Source organism: Accipiter gentilis, chromosome 8, assembly GCF_929443795.1.
Source record: "Accipiter gentilis chromosome 8, bAccGen1.1, whole genome shotgun sequence".
Taxonomy (NCBI): Eukaryota; Metazoa; Chordata; class Aves; order Accipitriformes; family Accipitridae; genus Astur; species Astur gentilis.
In genome coordinates this window covers 35,738,226-35,760,948 of record NC_064887.1, presented here as the reverse complement: position 1 = coordinate 35,760,948, position 22,723 = coordinate 35,738,226, and the positions used below count along the sequence as shown (strand labels likewise).

The window sequence follows — 22,723 nt, the reverse complement described above, 5'->3', positions numbered from 1 at the left end:
TATCAGGCTTCCCTGAACGTCTCTTCAGGAAACTACCTGTCCGAGCATTAATGTGGATGAGGGAGATAGGGAAAAAGGACGTAAACAGCCTCATTGGTGGATCAGAAATAAGCTGGTCTTGAATCTGGAGTCGGTGGTTGAAAGCAGTAGCAAGCCCAGATGCTTGATGGAGGGTCTCAGCTGGTCCTCCCCAGCAGACGTGGGGGACCTGGCCGCTCTGGGGGCCGCATTCGGCGCTCACGGGCAGGGGCTGTGCCAGGCACAGAGCCCTCGGCTCCTGACGCAGGGCTGCCCTCCGCTCTGTGGGGCCCCGCCACAGCTGGCTGAATCCCCGGCGTTGCTTGTCACCTCGCATTACCTGATGGACAGACTCCAGGCCCGCTTTGGCCTGCGTAAATGTCACCTGTGCCGAATGCTGCTGGAGAGGCAGAGGTGGCCAGCTGTGGGTGGCGTGAGTCCTGTCTCCCCAGTCCCCCCTGCTCTGTCCCAGAGCTGCTTCCCTACCGCAGAGCAGCTCCTCGCTGGCCCCGCTCTGCTTCCATCCTGACGCTTCTGTTTGTCCCCTGAATGATGGGAGAAAATACCTCGAGGAAAGCCGTGCCATCCCTGCGAGCTCAAGGCCTTTCTGGTCGCTTTCTGTTCGGACGTGGGATGTGGACCGTCGGTATTTTCCTGCAGATCATTTCGTTTAATCATTTTCAACCAAAATGAACCAGGCTTGCAATCTCTGTCTGCATTGTCCAAGCCACCCTGGCTCCTTTGGGCTGATGAAACAACTTGGAGGGTACTCAGCTTAGGGAATAAGCAACCCCAGTGTCAAGGATGCTTTAGCGTGGCTCTTCCTGCACACCTTCTGCCAGCGGTGCAAATCGTTCCTTGCGCAGGCTGATAACCTGGTAGCAGTCACATCTTGTATCTCTCTTGGAGCACTCCAGTCTGAAAATGAGAAGCTGAGAGGAGTATTTCCCCAGGTGTGGGAGGGTGCATTTCTGCTCCCTCAGGGATTGACTTGGCAAACTCATCGCAGGGAGGGACTAGAAGTCAAAGTTTGGACCACCTTGCAGGAGTGCTTTGCTTTTTTTTTGTTATTTGTTTGTTTGTTTTGTTTTGTCTCTGCTTTTCTAAATGGTGTTTGTATTACAGTTTATAATGGATGGATAAAATTGTTTGTAAATGAAAAGTTAACACTGATAGTTTTGACCAACAGATTTGTCACAGCCTTGGCAGGGCAGCGTGGTCAGGCACTGTGGAAACAAGCATGTTAACTGTGCTTTGTGTTGTCAGGCCCTGGCAGAACCTGGCTTTGCACCTTGTCCTGGTTTTGGCTGCAATAGGGTTAATTTTCTTTCTAGTAGCTGGTATAGTGTTATGTCTTGGATTCAGCATGAGAAGAATGTTGATAACACACTGAGGTTTTCAGTTGTTGCTAAGTAGTGTTTAGACTAAGTCAAGGATTTTTCAGCTTCTCATGCCCAGAAAACAAGAAGGCTGGAGGGGCACAAGAAGTTGGGAGGGGACACAGCCAGGGCAGCTGACCCAAACTGGCCGAAGGGGTATTCCATACCATGGGACATCATGTCCAGTATATAAACTGGGGGAGTTGGCCTGGGGGGGAATCGCTGCTTGGGAACTAACTGGGCATTGGTCGGCGAGTGGCGAGCAATTGCATCGTGCATCACTTGTTTTGTATATTCCAATCCTTTTATTATTGTTGTCATTTTAATATTGTTACTATTATCATTTTTAGTTTCTTCCTTTCTGTTCTATTAAACCGTTCTTATCTCAACCCACGAGTTTTACCTTTTTCCTTCCAATGCTCTCTCCCATCCCACTCAGGTGGGGGGAGTGAGTGAGCAGCTGTGTGGTGCTTAGCTGCTGGCTGGGGTTAAACCACGACACACCTCAGTGCTCTCCAGTAGATATTTTCATTTATCCATCCATCTCTACCAGCAAACACTCCTTCATGCATTCATGCTTCCTCTTTGGTGTCTCACTGCTGGGGTAAGAGAGGTAGGCACAAGCCCTCCAGGCTTCCTGGCTTTGACCTTTGGTCCTGCCCTGGGAACTAAGGGATTCCCCTGGCCATAGCCCTTGAACAGTTGCCTCTTGGCATGGACACAAGCACACCACAGGGCTTGCCCTGGCCAGCAGTCTCCTTGGGTGAAAGCCTTGCTCTGGGTCCTTACGAAACTTGGAGCCTTTCTAATGGAGAAACTTAGTAGTGACAGTGTTTCTGTAAGGTCTGGTGTAAATGCAAACAGTTAAGTAACTCTCCTGGGAGTCTTTTCTTATTGGTTTAAATCTTCTGCATGATAGTTTCAAAATATGCCCTTTTCTGTGTTAATGGAAAAGGATGAAGAATCATTCTTCTCCTTAGCTGTCCTGCTGTGATAGATTTCTGCCCAATCTCCACTTCAGTGGCTTATTTTCCAAGCTGAATGTTCCTCAAAGGCAATGTTGTTTATCTAGTTGTTTAAAGAGGCATAAACACAATTTCTTTGTAAGTCTGTGCTACAGATGCTGGAGAGGACTGCATGCTATGGTACCAGACTACTCGCAGGTGATGAAAAATGCATTTGCTTTTCTCTGAAGCCGATAATGGCACAAGTCATGATGGTCCTTTTAAGTGCCAGGAGACAACCCAGGTACCTCGGTGAGCTGAGCGCTTGGGTAAGGCAGGGGCCAGGCAAACAGCACAGCTTCTGTCCACTGCTAAAGGCTCTCCTGGCAGCTGTCTCTGGGGCGAAAGTCTTTTGCGCTTGGAAGCCATTACGAGGTAGGGATTTTGCTGTCTACTAACAGAAACCAGGCTGCGTGTCTCCGTGATGGTGGCAGGGGGATGTGGGGTGACTCTCTCCAGCAGCAGGCAGGAGCCCTGGCTCTGCCTCCAGACCGCCTTGCTGCCTCCAAGGCTTCTGCTGTTGTCATTGAGCCGGCTTCCTCTTGCCGCACATCGCTTTCCCACTGGGAGAATTGATCCAAAAAGCCAAAGCAAGAATTGACAAAGACCTTTTCTCCCCCTCTCTCTGCAGAATTAAGTCTGAAGTGGGTTGATAACAGCGGATCGAGTCCTCCTTGACTCTGACAAATGTCTTTAATGTTATTCAGCAAGCTGACCTTTTCCCGTCTTTATTGTGCATCTTCCCTTTGAATCAGATTTGATTGTTACTTCAGGTAAAATAACAAACACTGTCACGTAAATAACTTTGCAATAATGTTAAAAGGAGGAAAAAAACCAAACAAAACGCCAAAGCGCTGCCTTACTTGCAAATGCAATGGGAACAAGCATCCTCTGTGCCAGCCATGGAAAACCAACTGTGTGACCTTCCCACACAACATCTCTGCCTTGCTACTCCGGGGAATGATCTCCTGTGTTGAAAAACCATCAGAGAAACAATGGTTCATTGAAATGTTAACAACAGCTAATGCTAACTGGGGTTGGTAAATCCTAGGGGAGGGAGAGAAGGTCATATAAATCCTTAAAATACAGCTAGATACATAACCCTTCAGGACTAGTGGGCATTTGATGCCCAGATACCCTCTGAATATTTGAGACTGGTCTTATAGAAGACAGCGTTTAGGCCCTGGGCGACGTGTTCAACCTCAGAGACTGCCCTGAAGAGGCAATGATCAAGGTTATATTGCTTTTCTATGCTACCTTTTCCCCAGCGGGTTTCAGGGGCAGATTGATCTTACGGGGCTACCGTGAGGCTCAGTTTGGCAATGTGCACTGGAGCTCTTTAGTGTGGAAGGAGGAAACCCTCTTTCCTTGTGGCTGTGAGACTGTCTGCCCAGGTACGTCTGTGTGGCCACAGTTTCTGCTCTGTCTTGTACTAAGCGAGGAAAAGTAATGGACAAAATATTTTGTGGGTGGCTTGTCCTGTCATCTGCATTGCTAGCATGTCATGGGCAGTTTCTGTCCTGCATTGCTCCAGCTCCTTCTGAAGATGCTGGCATCATGATTTGAGAGCTGGAGGAACACATGAAACAGCACGGTGGAGAGGGAAGTGGGTGGGAAGGGGAAGAGAAGCCGCCTGAGCATGATGCCCAAGCCATCACAGGAGCGAAGGTGCTTCATAAGGCACGGGGACCGTTTAGGGTTTCTAGTCTTGTTGGTGGGGATTTCATGGTTTCAGATGTGCGCTGTCTCTAGAGTCGGCTTGGACAAAAGAAATGGGACCTCAGGGAATAGTTCAGAGAAAACCAGCCTGAGGCAAGCAGGCACCAGTGCCTTCTTTCAAGTCAGCTGAGGCACCAAAGCAGTGAAGGAAGATTTGATTATTAAGTATTATCTTCATAATATGTTTTGTTGCTGTACGTAACTCTATTTCTCCTACCATAACCAATGTTTTGCTGTTTACCTTTATAGCATAAGGCATGTTTGCTGATTGGCTTTGGCTTTGAGCCTTGGCTAGCACCTAAGCTGACATGACCGAGGCTGGGCAGCTGATTGCTGTACAGCCAGCCTCGCTCATAGTGCATTTAATCTTTCTGCTTCTCCCCATAGATTCCCCTGTTCACGCCAGCTCCACATCTGTGAGCCCATCGTCAAGCCTTTCCACGGGAAATTCAGTGGAGGGGCACCACAACTACCTCGAGGCCCCTGCAAACGCCTCCCGGGCACTGCCGTCCCCCATGAACGCGATCGGGTCTCCGGTGAACGCGCTAGGCTCGCCATACAGGGTCATTGCGTCCTCCATCGGCTCGCACCCCGTTGCTCTGTCCTCAGCCCCAGGCATGAATTTTGTGACACACGCCAGTCCGCAGGTAGGCAGATGTGCACACTTGCTTGGCTACAATTCGCGGTGTTCGGTCTGGGTAAAGTCCCAAAACCTGGGGGAGTGGGTTGGCTGGTGGGGAGTCTGGTGTGTTTTGGCCACTTAAGGAGATCAGCTATAAAGAACAATTTCCAGCATGTGAATCTTTCTGCCTATATCATCCTGGCACAGACATAGAGAAGACACCTGTATATATTTCAAAATACCCTGCACAATAAGAGGAGAGAGCTAATTCCCAAGTTTGTTCTCACTATGGGTGAAGTCTAGTTCTTCTCCACTGCATCTATTGCAGTGTGTATGTGGAAATAATTGGGATAGCCAAGGGCTGCATCGTGTGAAGCATTCCCCTTCTTCCTGCAAAAGGATATCTGCTTTGTTTATTTGGAAAGGAGACAGACTTTCTGGAGAGAGACAAATGTTAATGCTAAATGCCAGCCACATACTCCGTGTTGCATATAAACTTTGCCTGTAGAAAAATGAAGCGCTCCCGTCCTTACTGCCTGAGCTCACTCAGGTCCTGAGATTTCCCCTCCAGACAGGGGGAAGACCCAGGCATTAAGGTTGGTGCTTCCCCAGAGCCGTGGATGAGCTGGGAGCCTTCCAGAGTGGCTCTGTGGGGCAGGGACAGGGACTCGCTGGCCCAAGAGCCTGACACCACCTCTGGCATGGCTGGGACCGAGGTGGCAGTGTGGAATTTTGATAGTGTGCTGAAATGTTCTGGGAGTCCAGAAAGTAGTGGAAATTCTGCCTTTTGTTAACAAGACTTTGCGTTTTATTAGTGGGACCTGAAGGTGTAGGGAGTGCTCAAGAGCCTCATGGCTCCTGCTGAGGCAGCAGCGCGGAGGTGGTCCCTGAGCCCTGTCTGCCCCATACCCCAGTGCTACTCCATGGTCCGTCTGAAGCTCTTCCTAGCACTTGCCACCAAGGCTGGAGAGGATGGTATGTGGAAGCCCCGAAGAGCTCTGAGAGAGTATAAGGGTAATTTGGCAGGTTTGGCTTGCCTTTCACCAACATCCTCAACTCCTGCGTGGGCCTGGGCTGTCTGCAGTGAGCATCCTTCCTCCCCTCGCACCACCCAACCGTTCCCCATCGACCTGATGATATTTGTGCCTGTGGCGTCCAGGGCAAGGACTTCATGGTGGTGGAGCTGGTGGCAACACTGGCTGCATGGGAGCCTTTCCTTTGGGGTTGGGGATGGTCGGGGAAGCGGTTTCCCCAATCCAGGCACTGTGCCAAGTTCCCAGCTCCGAGGAGCGGGCTTCGTTTGTGTTGCCTCTAATGCAAGGAGACAGCTGGGCCTTGGGGATTCGGCAGGGAGGCAGCTAATGGATTTGGGTTCAAGGAGTTGTCCCAGATATCATACATGATTGCACTTAACCTGCAAGAGTCAAGCTCCAAGGACACTGATGGCTAAAACTGCCCCGTTTCCCCCCCATCCCCCATACACCCTTCCTCTCTGTTATTGTCTCAAAGTGCAGCCAGAAAGAAAGAAAAGGTGGTACCTGAGCTCTGAGTAACATTTTAAAACATAAAAAGTTCCTCCTGGCTCAGCATCTTGCCAAGAAGAAGTTTTAGGGTAAAAAAGGTGGCTGGACACTTGTGGGGAGGAAGGGGTTGATTTCTCCTTTCCTAGGACCAAGTTCAGATTTTGAAGCATGAGGATTTACAGCTGCCAGTGCCTGGGCTTGGGTCTCTGCTGGGGAGAGCGGACCTCTGTTCCTCTGTGCAATTTTTCCCAATACACTTTTATTTTCCAGTGGGGCAAAATAACCTGGCTCCTAATGTGGTAATTTTTGGTGGATAATTCATATTTTCAATGTCATCAGACCTTTGAAGCTTTGAAAATGAAGGGACAGTGATGAGGGAAGATGAAAACAGGCTTCACCTGTTTATTTTTCTAATGACATGTCCAAAAATCCCAATGGGATGAACCCTTCTTGTTGTTTGCTGAAACTTCCTGTGGAAATTATTATACTTTTTCACGGGAAATGGGAAATTTCTTGGAGCAAATGGAGAACTTGCAACAGCATGCGTGAAATCTAGTGGTTTAGAAGTTATGGAGACTGTAATGAAGGCTGTAGCTGGATTTTCATCCAAAGCCTTGTTATCTATCCCTGCTTCTGCCTTCTTGCTGGAAAGAAGAACTTTAGGTGATAAATTGGGGTGACTGTTAAAAACAAGCTCAATGAGGAAGAAACCATCCCCAGCCCTCAAAGTATGGCAACGGGAAAGATGATTTGATAGTGTTTTTGGAGAGACATTGGTCTGCCCAGACAGCTTTTGACAAAACATGTTCAATGGCCCTTAATCCTCACTGCCCTGCCAACAACAGCTCGAAAGCAAACAGCAATAAACCGAAGCCCTGGGCAACGTCAGGCTTTGGTCTCTAATCGATGTCAGTTTGTAACCTTTAACTTGCAGCAACCATGAGCAGCTCCTGGGAATCTCAGCTGGGGGGTCTAGGCCGTTTGCCTGCATCTCACTGCAGCTGATTTTTAGATGCTCAGCCTGTTCTGGTTTTTTGTTGGTTTTTTTTTTTTTTTTTTTAAATCTGGCAACCCCAAATCTGCTCCGTTTTCCAGCCTGTGATAGCATTTGGGAACCTAAGTCCCAGGGAGAGACCAAGATGGCCATGTTTTCATGTGTTTATGCAGATTTGCATATCATGAGACTCAACGCTTTTTTTTTTTTTTTTTTTAAATCATTACAGCTTCCCTAGCCATGCAGCAGTGCAGGTTTAATTGCAACAAATTGTCTGGCTGCAAAGCTCTTCCTTACTAAGCTGTTAGTGCTCGAGGCCGCAAGCAGCCAGTGATCAGCATCCTCTAATGACGCGGACAGGATCCCACCAGCCTTGTCGCTTGGAGGCTGTAAGTGAGCAGCTGAGGGTTGCTGTCTGCCCTTTTCCAGCTCTGCTTAGTCCTGGCTTTGGTTACAGCATCAGGGCAGGGTGAGAGGCAATTCTGCTACCAGGCATCTGCTTAAACTCCTCCAGCTGGATTCACCAGAGGATGTCTCTCTGCCCATGGCAGCCCCGTGGAGTTGCAGGGGATAAGCTTGTGGGACGAGCCCAGCAGGAGCATCAAGGGAGGGGTCAGCTCAATTTGGGGATGGTTTCATTGAGGTGTGAGTCTCTCTAACCTGTCTTGTGGTTTCTGCTTCTGCAGCTCAACGTCCTGAACAATGTCAACAGCTTGGAGGATGTAAAGCCCTTGCCGGGTCTCCCGGGGATCGGGAACATGAATTATCCATCCACAAGCCCAGGTTCCTTAGCCAAACACATCTGTGCCATCTGTGGGGACAGGTCCTCAGGTAGGAGTTTTTTTTTTTTCTTGGGGAAGGCTTTGTGTAATGAAAACTCCCCTGATGCTCTGAAGCAAGGCTTGTGCAAGAGTGAACACTGTGGAAGCTCACTGGGGCCATACTGGCATTGCAGGATTCGTAGCTGGGTCTGGCTTACCCAAGGGCAGGCTGTCTGTTTTGCAGATTAGTTGCGCTGTGCCCAAAAGAGAGCAAAACTAAAAGCCGTGCTCTTCTCCCTTATGTGTATAATCTGATTTTACATTTTTTCCCTGTTTATCAAAGGTAAATTTACCAGAATCGCTTGTGCTCTTACTTACCTGTGCTTTGTATTAGCTGGGCTTTGGCTGTGCCTGTTTTTTTTCCTCCTACCCCAGAGACCTGCAGCCTGGCTGGGCATTGCAGACCCCCTCTATATCAGTGCACCCCACTTGCTACCTATGGCTTTTCTGCACTTGCACTGCAGCTAGATGTGACTCCATGTCCTTCCCCTGGGATGCGGTCCCTCCTTATCACAGGAAAGCAGTAGTCCTATAGTTTGACTGCTGCTGGTCACTATTGCTGTGAAGAGCCACTAAAGCCAAGTCAGGCCTGCTAAGGTGTTACCCTGCAGCCAGTTTTTTCACCTTTGGGATTGGTTTGAGCTCCTCCATGCTGAAGGGAAGGGCAGATGCCTGCCTGCCTGTTGATGGCCTCCCCTTGCCTCCCCAGGGAAGCACTATGGGGTATACAGCTGTGAGGGCTGCAAAGGCTTCTTCAAGAGGACGATCCGGAAGGACCTGATCTACACTTGCCGCGACAACAAGGACTGCCTCATAGACAAGCGCCAACGCAACCGCTGCCAGTACTGCCGCTATCAGAAGTGCCTCGCAATGGGGATGAAGAGGGAAGGTATGTGCAGGCTAGTGGAAGGAACGGGCTTGTAGAAATTTTCCTTGCATTCATATAGGGTAAATCTGGCTCTCGGTGGCCCTCCAAGGCTGGAGCATTCCAAAAACCCACCCTGACAGCTTCAGGGTGGTTTTGACCTCGTTTTGTAAAGGAAACAAGGCTGCTGGGGAAGCTATTACGTTGTATTTTTCTTCCCATCCCACCTAAACACACATACTGGTGACTATTGAACCTATTAACTGATTTTGACCCATGCTTGCCTTTAGTTAGTGGTCCTTAGTGGCCTGGACGCCTTGGACTCTCCTGTAAACCTCTTGCAGCCTGCTTGTCTCCTGCGTGAAGAGCAACCTCCTTTTTTGTTTTCAGCTTACTGTCTTCATTTGTCACCACCTAATTCTTGCACTGGAAGATAAGGGTGAATAACTTATTTCTATCTTTTTATTTTATAGTTCTCTGTCATTTTCACTCATAACCTCACCTTTGGAGATGAGCTCTGGTACAGCTCACATCCTCTGGTGTTTGTGCTGCAGGAGAGCGCTGTATGGAAGCAGTTCATGCAGCCTCCTCCATACTCCACATTCATTTACTGCAACCCCTGAAGGACTCTGTTTCTGGCCCAAACCATCTAAGGTGTTGATCTGGAGCAAGGATCTGACCTGAGGCAATTGGACTTAGAGGGATTTTGCACTGACTTGAAGGAAGCCTCCAGGAGCTGCTGAGGGTGACGTGTCTGCAGTGTGCCCTGTAGCCCTGCCTCTCCCCCACGCAACTCTAGAGAGTATGAAGGTCTTTGTAAAAGCCACCACCGTGTGAGCCTCTGGTGTGTGGTGTGTCGTGGTTTAACCCCAGCCAGCAACTAAGCACCACACGGCTGCTCACTCACCCAGTGGGATGGGCGAGAGAATCGGAAGGGAAAAAAGGTAAAACTCACGGGTTGAGATGAGAACAGTTTAATAGAACAGAAAGGAAGAAACTAATAATGATAATAGTAACAATAATAAAATGACAACAATAATAAAAGGATTGGAATATACAAAACAAGTGATGCACAATGCAGTTGCTCACCACTTTGGCCAGTTTGGGTCAGCTGCCCTGGCTGTGTCCCCTCCCAACTTCTTGTGCCCCTCCAGCCTTCTCGCTGGCTGGGCATCAGAAGCTGAAAAATTCTTGACTTTGTATAAACACTACTTGGCAACAACCGAAAACACCAGTGTTATCAACATTCTTCTCATGCTGAATCAAAGACATAACACTATACCAGCTACTAGAAGGAAAATTAACTCTATCCCAGCTGAAACCAGGACACATGGAAAGGCAAGCCTAATGGTATGGGTGTTTATCTGTCCACCTCTGCCCCCTGCAGCTAGCTGCTCCCTCCTTGGTGGAGCAAGGACTGCTGAGCTGGATTGTCTCCCAAATTATCCTGGCAGATGCAAGGTCAGGTAATGACAACTAGCACAGTATTAAGCTGCTTTTTTCCAAGATAAAATAACTGTGCTGCCTCCAGCGTTGAATGCTAACAGGCAGTGTAGCTGTCCCTTTTTGGAGGCCACACTGTCCCCCTGCAGAGAACGCAAGTCAGTCCTTGTGTGGGAGCTCAGAATGTGCAGCCCAGAGCCTGGGGAAGAAGCTGTAACACTGGGCAGAGGCTGAGCCTCATCCTGTTCCCTGTAGCATCATCAGTGCTGTGCTGCCTCAACCGCTCAGGGCAGCGGAGGACTGCGAAATGCCGAGCTTGAATCAAAAACCTAATCCCAGGCACAGCTCTCCTTTCCAGCTGGGTGCAAAGTGATTCAGAGGACCAGGGTGTCAACATAACTTCCCTTTGCAGAACATGAAAATTTAAACCGCAGAATCTTGGTGGATCCTGCAGAGGTTTGGCTGCAATAAACACAGGAGCTTTCCAGGAGCTGCAGAAACTGGGGACAGATTGCAGCTTGAACAAGGAATGCTGGATGAGTCTGGGGGCTGAGTGATGGGACTGATATTTCCTTGGCATGCTCTTTCTTCAGCTAAGATTTTGATGACTTTAGAAACACTTCCCTGGTTTCTTCCTGTCCATTACCCTAAAGAGGACAAATGCTTCCTCCAGCTGGCTGGCACATATATGCGTCCTGTGTTGCCCTCCCTTGCCAGCGCCGGACTGGATGCCCCACTGAGCCATCTCCTTGGGTGCTGCCAGTTCCCCAGCAGCTGGGCAGTGCTGGGAAGCACATCGAACCAGCTGAGAGAAACGCAGGGAAGTGCTGAGCATTGCAAAGTGGTCAGGAGTCTCAGTGCCGAGGAACCTCCTGTGGTTTGGCCCTTCCCCTGAAAGCACCCTAACATAAGCCAGGGTAAGGCAAGGCTGATGCAAGGGCTTATTTCCTGACACCACTGTGTACACCAACGCAATAAAGACAAATGGGAAAGAAATCTCCTATTCCAAGTAACTGACCTAAAACTTGTCACACCCTTCTTCCAGCAGCACTTCCGTAATTGAGAAAATAGGGATGAAAATCTTGTGCAGGCTTGCTGTGAGCTGTGGGCTTGCTGAGCTGGTCCTTTCCTTGGTGTCCCCTGGTGTTTATGCAGGTCCCCTCTCCTCTTAAAGGACCTTTTATCCCTTGGCCTTGGTGGTTTTTCCACACCTCTGGATAGTGACCTAAGTAACCTGGTGCTTAGCTAAAAGGTAGGGAAGCCGTTAAGCTGTTGAATACTGAAGCACCAATGTCTGCATGGCAGGGGCCAGCTTTGCAGCCAGCTTCTCCCCCACTGAACCTTCATTTTGGGTGTGTAACTGCCTGCAGCTCAGTACAGGGTGTTCTTTGAAACCAGGCCGGCTGCCTACCTGTCCCTTAGGGCTTACAGGGCATTTTTGGCCCCTGCCTGGTGCTGTGTGCTCACACAGGGGAGTGATGCTAGCAGGGCTGTAGTTTGGGGACATTTCTCCCCAGCAATGAGCTAAACTGATAATGACCCCTGCTGGTCACTTTTTTTTTTTTTTTTTAAGCAGGATTTTCTTATTTCCCTTTGGGATTTCTCCAACAAAAATGTGCACCCAGGACTTCTCTTGAGCACAAGGCTTGGCATACCACGTATATATGTCCCACACTGACCTGTCCTCCACACACCCAGCAGCCCTGGGAGTTAATAGCCGAGATCTGGAGAGAATTTCAGTGATTCTGTTCCTTCAGTCAGGAGATACTTTGGAAAATGTATAGAGATGGGAGAAGAGAGTGAAGACATTGGGGCATTCAGAGGTGCTAGGAACTGCTTTCTAGTGGAGAGGGTTGGGAAGAGAGATGGTGGAGGGAGAGGTGACACCAGGGCTGGGTAATCTTTTGCTCAGGAATGAGATAGGCAGTGTGTGCGGATCCAGCTGGGAGCGAGGGACCATCTAGCCCTGCTGCTGGATGCTCTGGCTGCTGTAGGACGGTTTGAAGCACTTCGCCAGCACAGCAAACCTCAGTGTCTGGATGCTGGGTCCCTCCTGCCTCCTCCAGCATCTAGTAACAGCCGATTCCAGGCTGCCACCTGGAGGTATCAATTCCTCTTTCCTCTATTCTGGAGCTTCATACCTAGGAAATCACAACCTTTTGTCAAATTTGGAGGCCACTGGTCTACAGCAATCCCACAGTTTTTTTGGGGGATGGATATCTGAAATATCCCTTCTTCCAGAGGAAAGGGGACCCACTACAAGCGGGTAAGTATTGCTGTAGATGTAAAGAGCTGTGTTTCTGTCCTGCAGCTGTGCAGGAGGAGAGGCAGAGGAGCAGGGAGCGTAGCGAGAATGAAGCTGAATCCACAAGCAGTGGCAGCGAGGACATGCCGGTGGAGAGGATCCTGGAAGCTGAGCTGGCAGTCGAACCCAAGACGGAGGCGTACAGCGACGTGAACACAGAGAGCTCAGTAAGGGCCACTAACATCACTTGCAGCTTGAGATGAGAGCCTTTGAGGTGCGATTTGAAAAGATAAACCCCACGTGAATGGCTAGCATTTTGCAAGGGGGTTTTGCTTCGCACCGACTAAAAATCACCAGCAATCTTTCTTTTGAAGCTACTCTGAATGACAATTAGGAAACAGCCTATACGTTATTTTCCTAGCATTTTTTTCCAGTTCCCATTGGTTTCAATGAGTATATAGGGCAATAGCTGGATACTGGAGAGTCTGAGCCCTGTGCTGGCTTCCACAGTTGCACAGCCCTGGACACTGCTTGTCTGCCCCAGTGACCAAGACTGGAATGGAGCTGGGCATAGCAGGTTTACTGCTGTGGTTTTACTGGTTTGGATAAAACTGCTGCTCATGCCCGTTCAGAGGCTGCTTGATGGCTTTTAGATAGCTCTGGGAGCAGGACTGCAGCCTGCAATGCAAGGCTTGCTTTGCAAAGAACAGCAAGCGAATGGAAAAGTCTAGCAACCAGATGATTTGGCTGGTTGTAGAGGGGATAGTAGTAATAAATATCTTCTTTTCCCACAGCTGAGTTTATTGGCAATTTGGTCATTTTACTTGTGGCTCTGAGTGTTGTTAACTTGATCCGATACTGCGTGCAGCGCAGATGGTGATTATCAAAGATTTTTCACTGACAAACTCTCCTCTTTTCCTCTGCTCTTTTCCTTTTGATATCACTTTTAATTAGACAAATGACCCTGTCACCAACATATGCCATGCAGCTGACAAGCAGCTCTTCACACTCGTTGAGTGGGCCAAGCGAATCCCCCACTTCTCCGACCTGACACTGGAAGACCAAGTCATTCTCCTCCGGGCAGGTAATATCCCCAACTTGGGGCCTTCGGGGCTATTCCTGGTACCCCATCCCTTCTCTGGGCTGTGTGCTGTGCCAGCCAGGCTGGATGGTGAATGTGAAATCCTGAGCTGATCCATTCCTGCTGTCACAGGGCAAGCAACCCATCCCAAGCCATGATGAGCGGTTGGCAGAGGTTGTGGATGGGGCAGTGGAATCTGTTGTTTGTTCCCCTCTTCGTGCAGACTTGTAGGAGGGTTGAGGGAGGGAGAATAAATGTGACTTGTTAATGCAATTCCTATAACTGCAGAACTTACTATGTGTGGGGCACGTTAGTGTGCAATATGCAAAATGATGTACAGGGGTTGCTGATGCAAGGAATATGTTTTTCTTAGGAGGAAAACCCAGCATATTTTATTTTATTTTATTTTTCCCCTCCTCCTTTGAGTCTTTTTCTGCACCTTCCTTGCTGCTGGTCAGAGTTTACCACCCCTTGCAGCGTTGGCAAGGGTGCAGTTGGTACCTGGGGTCCCATCTCTACTGTAAGCTGAGTCTGAAGCCAGCAGGAAGAAACCAGATCTCCTGCTCCATGTGGAGCTGATTTTTTGCTGAACTGCCTCTTGTGTCCTGTCCACCTCCTCTTGCAGGCTGGAATGAGCTGCTCATTGCCTCTTTCTCCCACCGCTCTGTGTCAGTGCAAGACGGTATCCTTCTGGCCACGGGCTTGCATGTGCACCGCAGCAGCGCTCACAGTGCTGGTGTGGGCTCCATCTTTGACAGGTATGTGGCCTCTTTCTGTCATCCCCTAGTTCCCCTCTGAATGGGAAACGTGTCCTTAGTGAGAACTAGAGCAAACCCATGGTGATTTGGGGCAGAACTAGCTTAGAATGAGGAGGAGACACTTGGCTGGCTTAAAAACCAAGAATGGGGTGAAGGCACTTTGGAAAGGGATTTGTAGCTGCAGAAGCAGATCTTTGGTTGGGTGTGCAGGGGGAGGAATGCTTCTCTGCCTTCTCTCAAGAGTTAGCTGTAACTGGATCTAGAGCTAATACTGATCAGCAAGAGCTTTAGCTGGCAAAGCCTTAAACCCCAACTTGCTCATATGACAACTGCACATGCACTGTCCATGCCATGCCTGCTCCCTGCCTGGCATGTGCAAGGGCAGTGCCCATTTTTTGCACGGTGAAATGCGGAGAAAAACCCACGTGGTTTTCCTCAAGTGAGGGCAAATTGCTCTCCGTAGTCCGAACAGCACAGAAGCTGTGTGCTGAGCAAAGTGAGAACGGGAGCGAGTTTGATGCTCAGGTCCTTGGATGCTGCTGATACACGCGTAGACGAGCAGTGTGTGGCATGGCTGTCCCTCAAAGCTGCCTCTTCCTGCAGAGAGGAATTGGGCTATTCCCAGCGCTTGTCCCAGATGTTTTTCAACCTCCAGCCTTGCCGTCTGTACCTGTCTCTGATTGTCTGCCCACCCATGTCCCCCACATGCAGAGTTTTGACAGAGCTGGTGTCCAAAATGAAAGACATGCAGATGGATAAGTCGGAGCTGGGGTGCCTGCGAGCCATTGTCCTGTTTAACCCGGGTAAGTCTGAGGCCTGGGGCAGTCCCAGGTGACACGCTTGCCCTCTGGGCCACAGCAGGTCACGGGCAAGAGGGCTGTGGCAGTGAGCATTAGGACTGCAGACAGATTTGTCTCAGTCCCTGGGTGCTTGATTAAAGAGACCCCAAGTCCTCTCCCGCCCGTGCGTGCAGTCACTCTGCTGGCAGTGGAAGGGTCCCCTCTGCAGTGACTTTTTTCCCCTACCTGTATTCTCTCCCTCGTCCAGACGCCAAGGGTTTGTCCAGCCCCTCAGAAGTGGAGTCGCTGAGGGAGAAGGTCTATGCCACACTGGAAGCCTACACGAAGCAGAAGTACCCGGAGCAGCCAGGGCGGTGAGTGTCCCCAGGCAAGGCAGGCAGCTCGGAGCAGCACAGTACCCACCCTGGAAAGAGGAGCCTGAGGCAGGGGTGTCTGTTCTAGCTCTGCCTGAGCCACCCTCAAAGCAAGGGCAGGACAGCAGCCAAAACTGCCTGAGCAGCCCAGCTCCTGCAACACTGTCCTCTCAGCCTTTAGGGTGCCGGCGAGATGCAATTTTCTTGCTTTTCAAATCCAATCCTACCCTCTGCTGGTCGAGCTCTCAAAACGCTGGATCTGTCCCCATCGCCACCAGCCGAGCGATGCACCCACAGCATCTTCTGCTATTTTTGGCTCTAGATGGGAGCGCAGAACGCTGCAAGCGGGACGTGGGGAGGGGGAGGCAGGCTGCCAGCTGCATCCCCCCCCTGCAGCTGCGCCTCAAAGCAGGAGGCAGGGGTTGGCAGAGGCAGTGCCGAGGGGTTGCGTACCCTCTCAGGAGGCTGGGGATTTTTGAAGGCGGTTTCAAGAAGGATTTAAATGGCACCATGGACATGTAAGTCACTAGTTCAAGTCTTGGAGAGAGAATCTGGACCTTTTTTTTTTAGGTTTTAAAAATGCTAAATTCTGTTTTGAAGAGAGACATATTCCTTCCGCACATTCAAAGAAAAATGCTTATTTTGAAAGCATAGGGGAATCTAAGGCAGAGAACTCCCTAAGGCATTTTGGGGGAGAATTGGGGTTCTGCTCTCCCAAGCACCTGGCGCAGGCTTGGAAACACGTGGGAGGGGGCAGCCAGTGCCTCCTGCATGCCTCTGACTCTGCTCTCTTCCAGGTTTGCCAAACTCCTCCTGCGCCTGCCGGCGCTGCGGTCCATCGGGCTGAAGTGCCTGGAGCACCTCTTCTTCTTTAAACTGATCGGGGACACCCCCATTGACACCTTCCTCATGGAGATGCTGGAGACACCCCTGCAGGTCACTTGAGGGTCTGGCTTCTCTCTGGCCAGACCCTGGCCCCCCGTGCCCCTGCACAGCCTCCTACCCCTCTGCTCTGAGCCTGCAAGAGCTTGAGAGATGTCCTCCACCCTCCGCTCCTCCTCGGTGGGATTGTCGTGTTTTGTACAGCTGTAAATCACCCCCTCTAACCCTCCCCTCCCTGGCCTGGCTGTGGGGGGTCACAGATCCTCTGACCAGCTAACCATTCCCCTGCCCCCCTGTACAGATAATTGCTTTAAATTATTTTTTCACTCTCAATAAAAGCCAACAAAACAAATAAAAGAATATGAGAGGCACTGATTGGAGCTGGCAGAGCCGTGTCCTCTTTTGCTGCGGTCACATGTCTGGCTTGGGATGGGGCTGAGGGACACCCTCCTGAGACTTTTGGGCAGGAACATCACTCGGGATATCGCTGCTTGTGCTGATGGGCACAGTCCTCTGGCCAAGAGAGGACGGGTATTTTTGCTCCTTGCTCCTGCTAAGGAGAGACCTGGAGAAACTTGCTGCTTTGAATCGGAACATTTCGTTCCACCATCTTAAAAAGAAACTCTTGGACTCTGAGTTCTTTAGATTTTTAAAGTAATTTAAAAAGTGACTTCTTAATGTGCTTTTTATTTTCTGAGCCAGTCTAGCCAGGGAGGGAAGAACCAAAGTGCTTCATTTTGGTCCAGATGGAGTATTTTGGGGTGACCCAAACCTGGTGTGCCCATGGATAATTTTCATTTTTCTGATGCTTCATGGATCCTGTTCTCAGGCTTCATTTTTTTTTCTCTCTGTATTTTTGCACTAGAAACAGGCTCTTCAACCCCAAATTTATAATCTCATACCTCCATAAGTGGAACTTGCAGAGAAGGAAAGCACAAGACATTCTAATAAACCTGCCTCAAAGGTCTGCTTGGTCTTTCTCCTGCTCAAATGGCACTGCTGGAGCTTCCCATTGCAACTGAGCTAACCAGAGTCAAATGAGTTAAAGACATTAATTTGTTCAATATGCGGAGCTTATCCTGGTGGGAAAATGTCCTCCCAGGAACCCAGCAAAACTGTCTGTATTATTATTCATAAAACAGGTGTAGTGTTAAGTGATCTGCCCCTTCTGACCCTCTCAGCAGACAGTGCGGTGAGATGCAGCCGTGCCTCGTCTGTCCGCGTGACAGATTGCAACGCTGCCGCTCGGCGACTCGGGGAAGTTCGAGGGAAAAGAGTAGTGACAACAGGAAAGAAAGAAGGATAAAAATGAAACATTTTGTTAAAACTCCCACACGGGGACATGATTTATTCTCCAGTATTTCATTGTGAGAAGGAAAAAGAGAATCAAAAGAGCAGGAAAAAGAAACAAAACCCCCAAATTATGAAAACTCTGATTTTTTTAAATTGTCCTTTTTTTTTTCCTGGTGACACTGAAAAAACAAGGAGAATTTCAAAAGAGGTGAAAAGCGCTGGCCAAGAGGATACTTTTAATTGAAAAGGTGATTTTCCATTAAAAGGCAAGTGTTTAAAGACAGGAAATATTCAGCCTGCTCATTGTCCTTTGCTAGAGTTCGAGACACTGCATGCAGACTGTTCTGGGATGATACTCACACCATGCTGCTGGTTAGACAAAGCAAGAGGTTACCTCCAGCCTCGGCTGCTACAGGCTTCCCCCTCTGAGCTGTGGGCTTCTAAGAGCTGGTGCCCAGCTAGCTGGGTTGGGTTTCTTTTCTGATTGTAAAGCCCTGAGTTTCTCTTGACCTCCTTGCTCTCAGGTTTGATGGTTTAAATCAAGGAGGTTGGTTGGCATTAGCAGGCTTAGTGAGAGAAGGGCTGCAGGAGCTGATGCCGCTGTCTGAAGATAGACCATGTGCTGTTAATGGCTGTTTGCTGAAATACATAGAGGAAATCTTGAGGGTCCTCATGCTTGCAGCAGACCTCTTGTTAAGATGGTGTCCGAGTGCTATTTTGGAGCCCTGTAGGACTTAGTGGTAACTCGGAGTGTGCTTTGGCTCTGGGGTGAGCTGCTGCAGTACAGCGGGCTGAGCCAGCCGGAGAGGGCAGGATGGTTCCACAGCAATAGTGCTGTCTCTTTCAGGAGCAAACAGGCTCTCCTCAGCGTACAGGTGTTGCAGCTGTGATCATAAGCGTTTACATGGAGCTGCAAGGTTGGAGTTTAATTTGGTCAAGACATCCAAAAGTGCTCTGGGCCATGCTCAGCCCACTCTGATGGGGTTTAATGTAGACAGCACGGTGCCGCTTGATGGCTTAATTTGAGTCCACAATGAGGGATTCAGAGTCCCTGATACTTCACAGGGACAGAACAGCTCAACACAGGGACGACAGAGAAAAATAAACTGGATAGAAGAGTGGGATCCAGCATGTAGCCCAGGTGACCTTGCACGTGCCACTGCAGTCAGGGCAAGTAGAGCTTGCTAAGTCCCATGAGCGATTCACCTCGACTGTCTTGATGCTGATCTCGGTCCACTGCCTGTGAGCAAATCCAGACCACCGCCTGCAATATGAACAGTCACTTCTTGAAGTTGGAAGTGATGGGAAACAATAACTGAGACTGGGGCAGGAAGTCTCAAAGTGGACATTTGTGGCTCGTGGATAACCCTACTCTTGGCAGTCTTCCTCGAGACGCTGGGTAAAGGTGGTCTCTGGGTTCTGGACCACAAAGTCTCCAGGTTGCACTTCAAGCTGGGCTTGTCCTCTTTCTCCAGATGACTAGTGGGCTTTTTGAAAATTTTCTGTGCTTGATCATCTGCTTAATGCATAGCCCACCACACACTCCCCCACCCTGTGCCTGGTAGGGCAGTGAGACCATGAGACACAGAGTTTGGCTCTCTCTGTAATCATTGAGAACCTGAGGTTTGATGTAATCTCCTGAATTTGGTCCTAACCCTCAGATTCCTCATTCATGTTGTGGGCTTCTCTACAACGGTGTCAAAACGCTGCCCAAGAGCAGTGCTTCCCCTAGCCTCGCAAAACGTGGTGGGGACTCTCTATGGACACCCTGAGGACCAAATCCCACAGCAGTTAGTAATAACTTACTGGTGTGGTTTTCCTTCAGGATGAATTGCTGCAGAACAGCAGCTTGGCACGGCTAGAGCTTACCCAATCTGCAGCCCTGCGAAAACCTAGTTTTCGTAAAACAGTAGCAATCGCAATCACGGATAAGCCAAAGAAAACTTCTGTCCTTGCACATACATTCAGCCCCAGCTTGTGTGGGGTTGTAGCTGCACAAAGAATTCATAAATAGCACTGAAGAACTCAAAAATCAAGAAATACCAAAGTTTAAGTCCCTTCCAATGTGGTCATTTTTCCTTGCAGACATATGTCATGATAGTGCCTCCACAATTCGGGCATAACAGGGTCCAGCTACCCACCCTTCCTACTGAAACCTGGCTTCTCCTATCTCCTGAATTTTGCTCTTGCTGGATTCCAGTTGCTGCGTCTTGCCACCACTTCGTCTGAAGATCCAGTCATTGGTTTCCCCATGATAAACCCTCCTAGCCTCAGATTAAGCTCTGACATTTTTTCCTTTGCTCTAGGAATAATAAATAACAGGCTCTGGGAATGACTGGCCCAAGGCAAAGTGTCATATTGTCTTTTCTACCACACATCACATCTCATGAGCTTTCTGAACTAGCAGCAGGTCCCCCCACCATGGACAAGCTTTATTTTAGTGCACAGGCCAAATGTTTCAAAGCATTTGTTAATTCTGTGCTGCTCACTCTGTAGTGCACCATGGGGGGGGGGGGGGGGAACTTCAAAAAATAGTGGGTTTAGCCACTTACGATGAGGACCTTGGAAAATTAAAAACCCCTTAATCTCCACTGCTTGCGCTAAGCTGGAGTTGTTTCTCACTCAGAAATCAAGCAGGTGTGTTTTCCTGCCCTCTCTTTGTTTGGGTTCTGTAGTGGCTGCTTCAGTTTCTGCTGAAGTTCAACAACAGTGGTTCTGGATTGGGAATAGAAGAAAATAAACCCCAAGCTATAAAGGTTTGAGCTGGTTTGCATTCAGTTCAGCTCTGGGCTCCCTGCTGAATTTAGTGATTCAAAGGCATGTCCTATAGGCCTGGGATGACTTACAGACCCTGACGGTGTGACTCTGAACTGAGTGCCACCACCAGTGGCTTTTTGTTGAGGACCTCTTGTCTGGGCTGGGCGCTGGACAGCCTTCACCATCACACCTGAGCTCCCCTGAGATGCTCTCTTTGCTGCCTGGCTTCTCTGCTCATCCCCTTTCTGTCCCTCCCAGCTCCCCGCTGTCCCATCAAAGGCCCAGGTGGGAAGCTGGGGCAGCTGTGCTGACTTGGTACCTCCTGGAGGACCAGAGGGCACAGGGAGGAGGAAGAGGAGGAAAGACACTAATGAGGAGGCATGTGGCGCTCCTCAGAGCTGATAGTGGCAGTGGGAAGCAACGTGTGTATCTTCTTTCAGGGGATGATGGCTTTTATTTCATGGCAAAGTGCATTGTGGTGGAAAGCATGATGCAAAGACAGAGAAACCCTGATAAATCCCCAGGTGTTTGTCAGCATTAGTGGACAAGGACCAACCTACACCTAGACAAGGCCAGTGCTGCCATCCCATACCTCTCTCATCTCTCTCCCTGTGCCCTCTGGGCAACTAGCTGTACCTGAGACAGGCTTGGTTGGGGGGATTTCAGCGGTAAAGGGAGATGATTCTGTCACCCCAGGGATATTTGAGAGCATTGTGGCTGTGGGCTGATTTCTGGCTTGCCTGTCCACCAGGGCTGATCAGCCCAGCTGGGTGTGCAGCAGCTGATGCCTATAAAGGGCTGTGAGGGTGGCAAAAAGGAGAGGGTGGTGTGTTCTTTATAGGGGTAAGTGGTATAGAGGGATGTCTCTGGGTGGTGGGCAGGGCTTTGTCTTCTGGGTTGAGCTCGCTTCGGGCATTAAAGGCACCGTGATGATGCTGGCTGGGTGGCCCGGTGAGTCCTGTCCCAAGGGAAGTGGCTGGAGCCTGTGTAGGGAAGCACAACTCAAACCCACCCTCTTCCTCGGTCTCCTGTGTGCCTGCCTCTGGGTCCAGCCCTCCCTGATCCTCCATGGTTCTGTGTCTGCTTCGCTGGGCAGAGTTAAGGTGATGTTGGAGGAGGGATCTGGCTCCCTGCTGTCTGGAGCTATGTCTGTTGCTGTGACTGTGGCTACCCGCTCTTGGAGCCGAGTGCTCCGATCTCCTTCCAACAGTGAGCGGTAGGGGCCTGCTGGTCCACTCAAGCTCCTTGGCACAAAACAGGAGAGCTGGGCAACCCCAATGGGGAGATGGCTGGGGGAGATATGCGGCCCTTCTTCCAATGCTGTGGGCTTGTTAATTTGGTATGCAGCTTCTGTTTAATGCTGTTTTTCCCAGACCACCCAGTTTTTGTAACACTTGGCTGCCTGCAGACCCTACAGCTAGAAGGAGGAAGCCTAGTCCTGCTTCTCCTCTGGTTTAATTCTCTTCAGCTGCTGATGCTGTGGGCTGCTGCACCTAATTCAGCCCTGGGTGAGCTAATCATGGAAACCCTGGCCTTGAGAGGCTTCAGTGAGCTGGCTGAAATACTCCCCCCATCTTTTGTAGGGCCACTGCCCAAGGTGAAAGTGTGCTTTGGGAGTGAGGGGGTTTGGAGCGTGTTTCTTGCATATTTTACTGGTTCACCTGGTGACCATCCTTTGCAGGAGACCGGGTGTGCTCCAGTACCTGTCATCTGTGTGGGAACTGGTGGATGTGTGTAAATCACAGGCAGCAACACCCTGCTGCAGCCCCCTTGGTGTTACACACGGGACCCATCCCTCAAGCCTGATGTTTCATAGACTGAGCTGGGAGTTGTGCACGAGAGCTGCAAGGTAAGGCCATCTCCAGATCCCTCCTTGCCTGGAGAGGAAGAGGAGGGGGAACGCCACAGGGTGATAACGTCCAGGGGGGAATGACTTCCCTCCCAGCTGTTCCTGCATCTCTGATCAGACCAAATCGGATGGGCAGTCTGAGTATATAAGCAAGGTGCCCTGTACAGGGCCACAGTCTTTAGCAGTGCTGAAGGATGGCATTCTCACCCCGTGGGGTTGACCCCTGGCTGTGTAAGGAAAATCTACTGCCCTGCACAGCTCTGCAGCTGCGGTGGGATGGGACGGGACGGCTGTGCTGGTTTGCACAGGGAGGAAGA

General features: G+C 50.0%; 1 protein-coding gene across 3 annotated transcripts in view; it reads left to right on the top strand.

Annotated features, from left to right (window-relative positions):
• Positions 1-16,886, top strand: part of RXRG (retinoid X receptor gamma) — a 40,824-nt gene extending 23,938 nt beyond the window's left edge. For 2 of the 3 annotated variants that reach the window (XM_049808887.1, XM_049808886.1), the window contains exons 2-10: positions 4,508-4,767; positions 7,946-8,090; positions 8,790-8,969; positions 12,700-12,860; positions 13,588-13,717; positions 14,340-14,472; positions 15,184-15,275; positions 15,520-15,625; positions 16,423-16,886. In XM_049808887.1, the coding sequence (XP_049664844.1) occupies positions 4,508-4,767; positions 7,946-8,090; positions 8,790-8,969; positions 12,700-12,860; positions 13,588-13,717; positions 14,340-14,472; positions 15,184-15,275; positions 15,520-15,625; positions 16,423-16,570 (1,355 nt within the window). In that variant the 3' untranslated portion in view covers positions 16,571-16,886. Of the gene's footprint in view, positions 1-4,507; positions 4,768-7,945; positions 8,091-8,789; positions 8,970-12,699; positions 12,861-13,587; positions 13,718-14,339; positions 14,473-15,183; positions 15,276-15,519 lie in introns of all 3 variants that reach the window. The other variant, XM_049808888.1, reaches the window with a different exon arrangement.
• Positions 16,887-22,723: the final 5,837 nt, after the last annotated feature.